The sequence below is a fragment of the Salvia miltiorrhiza genome, chromosome 7, assembly GCF_028751815.1.
Source record: "Salvia miltiorrhiza cultivar Shanhuang (shh) chromosome 7, IMPLAD_Smil_shh, whole genome shotgun sequence".
Taxonomy (NCBI): domain Eukaryota; kingdom Viridiplantae; phylum Streptophyta; class Magnoliopsida; order Lamiales; family Lamiaceae; genus Salvia; species Salvia miltiorrhiza.
Genome location: NC_080393.1, coordinates 43968826 through 43979672, shown reverse-complemented (window position 1 = coordinate 43979672; position 10847 = coordinate 43968826). Strand labels below are relative to the sequence as shown.

Below are 10847 nucleotides of genomic sequence, written 5' to 3'. Positions count from 1 at the left end.
GAATTAGTGTCTTAGTGTCTTAGTCGTGAATTAGTGTCACGACTAGGGTTTGTTGTGCTGGTTGTGAATTGACAACAGTTTGATGTATTTTGTTGTGAATTATTGTCTTCGGTTGTGAATTAGTGTCTTTGGTTGTGAATTCCCTATTTCAATTGGTAATTTGCGGATTTTATGTTTTAATTCAAAGTTTTTTTTTATTAATTATATTTTATTATACAGATGAGTCGACCTGGGATTATTATACATTATGGTGGTGAATTGGTGAATGACAAGTATCTTGGTGGACAAAGAAGGTTTCACTTAATTCCTCCTGATGGATTGAAGTATTCGAGCTTGATTAGTCATATTCATTTGCTAGTTGCAGCTGATATGAGCTCTATGTGTTATCTATTAAGTTCAGTTGTTGTGGCACCTGATGGAGATAACATTGTAATGAATGTTATGAATTATTTGGATTTGCAGTATGTTATTGATACTTCTGAGGTTCCCAAAGTGTTTGTGACTGTTTCACCTCGTTTGTTGGCTGGACCTGTTGTTGGAGATGGCTTTGTTAATGATAATCTGTATGAAAACATTGACGATATTGATTTTTACTTAGATGATGGTGATGAGGTTTCTGATGATCAGGATAGTCTTGATGACTTGGATGGTGATTTACAGCAGGATGTTCCCACTGTTGTTAGAAGTCGACATATAGTTCCACCTTTGCCATCTTCTTCTTTTGTTAATGATGGTTTGGATGATCAGAGCATTAATGTTGATACTAGCAGTATGCGGCAATGGATTATTCCAGGTGCAATGTATCAAGCTTCGTTGCCTGTCGATGGAGCTATTGATGTTGAGTTATATTCTCGAGATTCTTTAGCTATTGGATCTACCTATATGGACAAAGATAGTATGATTACTGCATTGGGCCTGTACCACTTGAAGAATCGAGTTGAATTTGTTGTTAGTAGGTCATCCACTAGCAAATTTAATGCTAACTGCAAGTATCCAGATGAGTGCCAATTTTTGATGAGTGCGACTGCTTCAGGTACAGTTAGGAGGGTGATCAAGTGGATTGCACCCCACACTTGTCAGATAGATTTTCGCCACCATGGTCTACGTACGGTTTCTTCAAAGATTATTGGTGCTTTTTTTACACCAACATTGATGCACAATGGTGCAGTTTTGAAGCCAAAGGAGATGGCATCTCAATTGCAGCGAGAGTATGGATTTCATGTTGACTATTCAGCTGCTTATGCTGGGAGGAATCACGCCATCAAGCTTATTTATGGCGATCTTGATAAGTCTTTTCAGTTGATCCCCTCTTATCTTCATATGGTGCAGCATTGCAACCCGGACTCGATTATTGATTTGGAGACTAATGGAGATGATGTCTTTAAGTATTGTTTTATGGCTCTTGGTGCTTGTATTCGTGGTTTTTTATCATCTGGGCGTCCTGTTGTTGTTATTGATGCTACCCATTTGAAAGAAAAGTATAAGGGTGTGATGTTTGTTGCTGTGACAAAGGATGGAAATGAACATATTTTCCCATTAGCTGTTGGATTGGGTGATAAGAAGAATGACAGTTCATGGTTATGGTTTCTTACACGGTTGAAACGTGCTTTTGGTGTTTTAGAGAACATGTTATTTGTTTCAGATCAGCATATCAGCATAAAGAATGCTGTTGAAGCTGTGTTTCCCTGGAGTTCCTCATGGTCTTTGCACGTATCATTTGCAGAAGAACCTTGCAAGATATGGTGCAAATGTTGTAGCTATGTTTCAGAGAGCTGCAAATAGCTACAGGAGGGAGCAATATGATTTGCATTCTGGGCAATTGGCCTTGGTTCGTGACAAAGATGCATATAGGAAGTTGATGGATATTCAGCTTTCTAGATGGGCACGTAGTCAGTGTAGAGTTCGTAGATATAACTTCATGACGTCTAATTGTGCTGAGGTATTCAATGGTAGGCTTCGATGGGGTAGGAGATTGCCCGTATGCACCTTGCTAGAGTTTGTGAGAACATTGATATGTCATTGGTTTGCAGAAAGGCGTAGCAAGGCTTTGGCAAGAACTCATCCACTTACAGAGTGGGCTGCATTGAAACTAGACATCTCAGTTGAGGAAGGTCGGACAATGGAGGTTAATGCAATTAATGCATTCAAATTCTCAGTTTCTTCTAGTGATCGAAACTATGTTGTTGATCTTCGTGCTAGGAGTTGTTCTTGTCATGAGTTTGATCTTGACTTGATCCCTTGCCCTCATGCTGATGCTGCTATATTGTAAGTTTTTATATGTTTGTCTTGTTTTTGATGTTTTTGCTTTTTTTTTGTATTGTATATATTTTATTAAATTTGAATATGTTGTGATTTTGTAGCAAGTCAAAGCAATCTTGCATTGCTTTTGTGTCTAGCTACTATACAATGCAGACGTTACGTGAGATGTATTCTATTGATGTTAATCCTATCCTACATCAAGATGAGTGGGATGTTCCTGCGGATGTGAGTTCAAGGGTTGTTCGTGTACCACATAATCCTAGTCAATCAGGGCGTCCACAGACTTCTAGAATTCCTTCAGCAATGGAATCTTCTACAAAGTCACGTGTTAGTGTTTGTTCAAGATGCCACAAAACAGGTCATTACAAGTCAAAGTGTAAAGAATAAATTCCTATTCCCATAGAAAGTGATGAGCAAGAAGTTGATCGTCCTCGTCGTGCTAAGCATTGCAGTATTTGCCAAAAGACTGGGCATACAAAGATAAAGTGTCTGTCATTTAATGCAAGTGCTTGATTGTGATTTCATGATTTTTTTTTTGTTGCTTTTTGTTTTTTGGATTGTGATTGGTTCTGGTTGTGAATTGTTATTTTCGTTGTTATTTTGATTTAATTCTGAACAGTTAGGTCGTATGTTTACTGTTATTGTGATTGAATTCTGAACAAACTAGGCTGTGAATTGTTATATTTACTGTTATGTTATTCTGGACTATTTTGGCTCTGAGTTGAATGTTGAGGTTTGAATTCACAACTGACCTCTTATTGTTTGTTGTGAATTTAAGATATAATACTTGAATTCCAAACAAACAATATTCGTTGGTCGTGAATTCACAACTGTTATGATTAGTGGTTGTGAATTCATGTTGAAGAGTATGCATTGACAACCCATCTGTACTGTTTTGGTTATGTGTTGAATGTCGACGTTTGAATTCACAACTGACTTGTTATTGTTTGTTGTGAATTTAAGATATAATACTTCAAGTCACAACCAACAATATTCATTGGTTGTGAATTCACAACTGTTATGATTAGTGGTTGTGAATTCATGCCGAAGAGTATGCATTCACAACCCATAATTCTTGTAGTTGTGAATTGAATATTTAAATATCCTATTGAGAACCAACAGCTAGTTTTGGTTGTCAATTCAAATTTTAAAGTATGAATTTACAACAAGAAATATTGTTTGTTGTGAATTCTTGCTTTAAGACTTGTATTCACAACCGACAATAGCCGTTGGTTGTGAATTCCACTTACAAAGCTTCAATTCACAAGTAATTAGTTTTTTTAGTTGTGAATTAATGCCTTTAATCTCGTATTCACAACCAACACTAGCCTTTTGTTGAGAATTTGAGCTTTCCAGTTCGAATTCACTACCATAAAAATTTGCTAGTTGTGAATTAAGATATTAAGTGGAATTCACAACCAACGGCAATTGTTGATTGTGAATTCTAGCTTTATGACATGAATTCACAACCAACAATAGTTGTCGATTGTGCATATATAACAAAATTAAATAAAACAGTAACGAAAACAAAATAGCATTTAACTAAAACATTCATCATAACTACCACAAACCAAAGTATTAAAACATTCATCACCTAACCATTCACACTAGCTAGCAAAAGTATTAAAACAGTCAAACCACCACAAACCAAAGTTATTATCCCAAGCATCAAACAGAATCAGTTTTAAGTTTCTAAACCAACCACCATTAAAATTTTCAAATTCTTGTTTTCTCACTCGTCATAACTGGTACTGAATGCATAAACTGTCGTCGCCATGTGATTTCTGTACTTCTTCAAACTGTTTCCACTGAAGCCATCTTCCCAGCGCCCTGTCAGAATTGCCTCCACAAACTTTACTGCAAATGGTCCGCAGTTTATATCATCTTTTTGCTCGTACAGGTTGATTTCCTTAGGATGCTCTATCTTCCATTGCTTCATAGATTCTTCGAGCTCTGGTCTTGCATCGTAGAAACCTGCATATTTCAGTACGTATGGAAGCAATCTAGACAATGGCACGATGTTCTGTGTGCTTAGTACATAGTCATTTGCTGTGAAGACGTGCTGCTGGGAGTCATAAACTATGATCGATGCTTCTACCAGATTAATGCATAAGGTGATCCAGTGATTTGCAATGTTCACCACTGCAATAACCTACAAATTCAGAACCAAAAGCAATAGTAGGTTGTGAATTCCCAACCAATATTTTCTTTGGTTGTGATTTTTCTAATACTTTAAATTTTTAATACATAATTAGTGATTTTTACCTTATCATAATCCTGCCATGGTTTAATATGGCCCCACGACGGCTGCTCTCCAATGACAAACTGCGACAGTTCAAATAAGTCTTCCGTATTAATGTGAAGTTCATTTTGTGAACTTGACTTTGGTGTCTCTTCTTCACTTTTGTACTTTACCCATGTTTGGAAGACAGCAGCCTGTATAAGTATAGCGTTTTTTCTTAGTTTTACTTCAAGTATGGAATTGAATATAATATTCATAACCAATTCTACTTTTTGTTGTGAATTCATCCTTTCAAGCATGAATTCACAACCAAAATATAATTTCTAAGAACTAATTCACAACCTACAATAGTTAAAATCCTTTGATTATGATTTTTTTTAAGAAAACAGATTTACTTACCATGAAAGTTGTAGAAGTGATCGTCACTCGTCTTTTGAATTTCCTTATGCCAGCCATCTCTGGGGACGTGTACAATACAGCCAAGTAGGAATCGATATGGATGTTTTCCATTTTCTTTTTGGGATCCGCTATGATCTTGAAGAAGGCAGACGTCACAGCCATTGGCAAACCAACATTTCGCCTACACTATACATTATACATGTGTTAGAGTTTATATATTTTTCAGTTGAAGCAAAATAAAATATCATAAAACTAATTTGCATAGAATTCACAATCAAAACATACAATTATTTTATTTTTTAGGCTGCAGGGGTGGGGTTGTTGTGATTTAAGGTTTAGAGTGGTTTTAGGGTTGTGAATTAATTTTTTATTGTAATTTCACAACCAAAAAATTCCAGTTCTTGAATTCACAACCTTAACCTGTAACATTCTTGTTTTGAAATTGATGTCTAAAAGTAATACTGATTTGTAATTTTTGGTTGTGAATTCAAGTTTTGAAGCTTGAATTCACAACCAACTGTAATTGTTGGTTGTGAATTAATGTAAAAAAAAAAAATCAGTAACAGACACAACAATTTACACATAACAATTTACACAGAACAGGTTTTTTTAAATATTTTACATTTATATTCATATTATAACAACTTTTATGTAAAAGATAAAAGTTAGTGTACTTACTTGTCCTTTGCTGTTTTGAGGAATTTGTCAAAGTTTGCTCATCTCTTGTCATACGGACGAAATGGGCTGCAGAGTGCAGCTGATGCAGCTCGGGCCCTAACCGTTATGAAGTCAAGCTTGTCGGGGTAGCTTCCACTACCACCATCAATTCTAGCACGCTTCCATTCTTTTTCTATGTACTCATCATTTGCTCTTGCTTGTGCTTGTGCTATTTGTTCTGCTTGGCTCCAGTATTGGATCATCGTCCAGTATATCCGACATATCAAACATGCTTCTGTCCTCAACCATTTTTTGTTTTGTTGTCTTGTCGCCCTCTTCTTTCGGTTCTTCATCCACATCCATGTTCTCCTACAATATGAAATCAATTTATGTTATTAGTTGTTGAATAATAAGTACTAAATTAATAAAACAATACTGATAATACTAGCCTGCGTATCCTGCTCTGTTTCTTCTAGCGTATCTTTGTTCTTTTCCTTTGTTCCATTCTTCTTGATTTCTTCCAGCATTTCACCCACCCGCTTTGCCACAAAGTTTGCTATTTCCTCGCTGAGTATTGACTCAGTCAGCATGTGTGTAGATGTCGTCACAACAATTGCATTGATGAATTCAATGTCGCTTCTTATCTTGTTATGGACTTTATTTGCAATCTCATCAATGTGCTCAGGATTGAATGCAGAATTTGAGGCAACGGGTGTGCCAGTGGGTGGCTTGGGTGTCCTTCGGCTTTCACCAACTCTCCTTGTCTTTATGGTTTGAACTCTTGGTTTTTCTTGCTTTATGTCTTCTGGCTCAATTTGTGAGTCTTGTTCTTGCTGTCCCTCTTCTTTTTCTTCCTCTCCCTCTTGTGTTTGTGTCTCTGCAGGTGTTGATTTAGGTGTATAAAACTTGGCTGATTTTTTACTCTGACTTGGCTGACTTTTATCTGTTTCCTCTGCTTGCACAAAAACATACTTGTCTTTGCCATAACCAAATGCAAGTGGTGTTCCCTCTGGTTCGACAGACTGCCAGTAATCTGTTTCAGATTCTTCTGAATCTGGTAAAATTATTTCATGCAACTGCAATGTAAAATTGTTAGTTGGTAAATGTTGAAATATATAAATAAGAGTCATTTATAGACTGAGTTTGAACTTTGTAAGCCTTAATTCATAAAATTGAATTTATAGACCATTATACTGTATGTTGTAAATTGAAGCTTTAAAACCTTGAATTCACAAGCTAAAGAAATATTTGTTGTGAATTGAATCTGTAAAGCTGGAATTCACAAGCAACATAACTTTAGTAGTGAAATCTTATTTATAAATTGGTAATTCACAATCAGGATATGTAATTGGTAATTCACAACTAATATTTCTTATGGTTGTGAATTCAAGCTCAGATCTCGAATTCACAACCAACATAAATATTGGTTGTGAAATATAATTTGTAGTTTAGTTCAGTTTCAGTTTAGTTGTGAATTCACAACTAGGGTTTAGTTTTAGGGTTTAGGGTTTAGATTTTAGGGTTTAGTTTTTAGGGTTTAGGGTTCAATTCAGTTCAGTTTCAGTTTCAGTTCACTTCAGTTGTGAATTCAATTCAGTTTCAGTTTAGTTGTGAATTCACAATTGCAATAATTCACAACTAATATTTCTTATGGTTGTGAATTCAAGCTCAGATATCGAATTCACAACCAACATAAATATTGGTTGTGAAATATAATTTGTAGTTCAGTTTAGTTTCAGTTTAGTTGTGAATTCACAACTATTGTTTAGTTTTAGGGTTTAGGGTTTAGATTTTAGGGTTTAGGGTTTAGTTTTTAGGGTTTAGGGTTTAGTTTTTAGGGTTTAGGGTTCAATTCAGTTCAGTTTCAGTTCACTTCAGTTGTGAATTCAGTTCAGTTTCAGTTTAGTTGTGAATTCACAACTAGGGTTTAGTTTTAGGGTTTAGGGTTTAGATTTTAGGGTTTAGGGTTTAGTTTTTAGGGTTTAGGGTTCAATTCAGTTCAGTTTTAGTTTCAGTTCACTTCAGTTGTGAATTCAGTTCACTTCAGTTGTGAATTCAGTTCAGTTTGAGTTTAGTTGTGAATTCACAACTAGGGTTTAGTTTTAGGGTTTAGGGTTTAGATTTTAGGGTTTAGGGTTTAGTTTTTAGGGTTTAAGGTTCAATTCAGTTCAGTTTCAGTTTACTTCAGTTGTGAATTTAGTGTTTATAGTGGACTTATGGTTTAGTGTTTAGAGTGGACTTATTCTGGTTGTGAATTTAGCTTGTTGTGAATTGTTGGTAATTCACAACCAATATTTTTAATGGTTGTGAATTCAAGCTTCGAAGCTGGAATTCACAACCAAGAGAAATTTTGGTTGTGAATTATAGATCAGTTTGGTTTCATAATAGTACTTGAAGTAATTTATTAATCTTAAACTTGCTAAAACGAATACATATTGATGCAATGTTATTTAAGTATTTAAATGTGACTTACATTTCCTGTGACCTCCGTCACAACAGAATTAGTCCTCGGGTATTTGAACCTCAATATTCTTGGCATTTCCTTGTCCTGTTTTGGATGGCCACAAGTTTTGCCCAACTGTGGAATTGCAGTATATATCCATGCCTGTTCAATGAAAAATAACTTGTCAGAATTTGATAAAAAAACTAAATAAAATTTTGTAATTCAACCAATATTAATGAATAGAAGCTTACCAAGAAAGCAATTGAGAATCCAAAGAAATGAATTCCATCTAGTTTATCCTTGTTTTCTTCTGTTCTCTCTGTCGGTTCCGTCTTTATGCTCTTCATGTACTGCAGCAGGTGCTGGTACCTATAGCTTCCCCATGGAAAATTTTCCCATTGATTGTCATCTTCAACCATTGCCCATAACCAAGGCTCCGTCATTGTTTTCTTAGGTTCCATTCCAAGAAGAAAGTAGTAGACTACCAGTATCTTGGCAACCTTCACATCATCCATTTTGTCCTTTGTAATTTTCCCATTTACAAACAGCTCATTCAGTGTTTCGACGCTCACAGACTTGTTGTGGAATCGCCTCGTGAACAATGACTTGGCTGGAATGAGTGCTTCACCATCATTGTTGAATGTTGATGGTCCAAATCTGAGCCCTGTTATCAGAGCATACTCAAATCGTCTGAATCTTAGCCTCTTGTCATTTATCATGAAGTTAAGTGTTGGATTTGTATACTGAAAGTAAGAACGTTTTATGCTTGTATACAATGTTTCCTAAGTTCACTATCTAATCTCCTATCTGATTGTGTTCATGATTGCATATGTATGTTCTCTATCTCTATACAAGTAGATTATATGGTGTGTTGTAGATCACAGAAGACCATATAATTGGATTAACCTAAAGAGATATAATATGATCATAGCCGATATGACTTTAGAACGAGTCATTGGTTTAGGCTGCGGTATAGATGGAAGTAGTTTGTCTTGACTACTTGTCTATACCGGTACGTCATAACGTATTGATAGGACCACAGTGAGATGTATTCTTCTATCTGACTTAAGTGAATAATCAAGATCTCGGTGACTTATATAATCTTAATACTAATAAGATTTCAGATATATATGTTGATTTGTTTATCACTTTGATTTACTATGAGCGAGAGTTATATAGTAACTTGAGTACTCTGTATCTTGGGTGATAGCGGTTAATATATGATATTTGATTATCTGTATTAGTACTCGTATCCGTATAGGATAATGACATCCCCTTAAGGAGCTCAATAATGTTTATTGCGCTAAACCCTGCAGGTTGATTAAATTCAGGCGCAATAATAAGGTTTGAGTGGTACTGCTTAAGGATTACAAAGAGATTAATTAATTAAGGCTGTCAGAGCTCTAATTAATTAATGGATGTCAGATATTTTAAATACGAGGATTTAATAAGTCTAAATACAAGCCCCCGACTCATCACCGGCAATAAAGGGGTAAGTCAATATTGGTTCTCTAGTGGAATGAATTGATATTTATAAATTAATTATGGTCTGGGCTGACCATAGATAAATTAATTTATTTGAAGGACATCTTTATTCCTTGTATCTGGTCCCTGGACTGGCCCAAAGTCTCCTAGCCCAAGAAGAGAGAGAACACGCCTCCTACACCTAATCTGCGCCTCCTACGTATTTATTTTATTATAAATACAGCTGTCAGCTCTCAGGAAATACACACTGATAAAATTAGGGTTTTAAGAGCTGTGTGGGGCACAGGTAATCGTGTGGAGCATTCTCTCTTGGGACTTTCACAGTTCGTTGTCCATCCAACGGTGAAAGCTGAGCGGGATACAGTTCAGAAGATCAGAGCTGGAGTCAGATTTTTTGCAGGAAATCAAGTTCTGGCAGTTTCGGGAGAACGGCCATAACTTCCTCCACAGACCTCCGATTCAGACGAAACAGGCGGCCACGGAAATCTCTCTAGAAGATGAAGAAGTCGTATTTCTGGGCAGAATACGATTTGAGTACGTTTGAGGCTTCAAACGAAAGCTTGAAGCTGACTGGTCTGTTCAGCTGCGAGTTTGACGAATTCTTCTGAATTCTTCAGGTATTTCTGAACTCCAACGTGCAGCAATTAAATTCATAGATGCATGTTAGGGATTAATCGTTGTATGATAAATTAATAATAATCCAAGAAACGATCATCGGGCAATTAGAGTATTAATTCAATTTAATATTCCTTCAATTGGTATCTGAGCCCAGGATTAATTTCTTGGCTCTATTATTAATTTATGTACAATTAATAATGTGCGTTGTTTTTACTGCTGCTGTTCTTCGTGGTCTGTTGATTCGTGGGATACGTCGTTTTGACGTTGTAATCGTTTTACACCGCGAGAAAATCTGTGGTTAGATTAGGATTTCAATTTTTGTTTTTGCTTTTCCTTTGTAATCTGTAAAACTGTGGAACAAGACGAGGACGACGACGAATCAACAACGGATGAACAGAGTTTGGAGTTGGAGTACCGGAGGCATGCCGGGTGCGGAGCGAGCAAGGCTGCCGGCGCCAAGGGCAGCGCGTGCACGAGCGCTTGCGCGTTGTGCGCCGCGCGCCTGATCAGGCGCCGGTGCGAGGCTGCTGCTGCTCACACTACTGGTGGCTGCGGGTCAGGCGAGCAAAGCTAGGCGGGCGGCAGGGGCTGTGTGCGCCCGAGGCCACGCCTGCGCGCTGCGCGCCCAGCGGGCGACGCGCTGCCGCTGCTGCTGCCTACGCCGGGACCTGCTGCTGTGCTGCTGCTGCTGGACGCCGATGATGCTGCTGCCGACGCGCCGAGGCTGCTGCCCGTGATGGGCTG

At 37.1% G+C, this 10847-nt stretch overlaps 1 protein-coding gene across 1 annotated transcript; it reads left to right on the top strand.

The window, feature by feature from the left end:
• Positions 1–219: 219 nt before the first annotated feature.
• LOC130994255 (uncharacterized) lies at positions 220–2646 on the top strand. Its single transcript, XM_057919295.1, has 4 exons — positions 220–1677; positions 1724–1949; positions 2031–2265; positions 2361–2646. Exons 1-4 carry the CDS (start codon positions 220–222, stop codon positions 2644–2646), a joined length of 2205 nt encoding a protein of 734 aa, XP_057775278.1.
• Positions 2647–10847: the final 8201 nt, after the last annotated feature.

Coding starts and splice junctions, on each gene's coding strand:
- LOC130994255 (XM_057919295.1), top strand. CDS start 220: ATGAGTCGACCTGGGATTATTATACATTATGGTGGTGAATTGGTGAAT. Junction 1,678..1,723: donor TAAAGAATGCTGTTGAAGCT/GTGTTTCCCTGG, acceptor TATCATTTGCAG/AAGAACCTTGCAAGATATGG. Junction 2,266..2,360: donor CATGCTGATGCTGCTATATT/GTAAGTTTTTAT, acceptor GTGATTTTGTAG/CAAGTCAAAGCAATCTTGCA.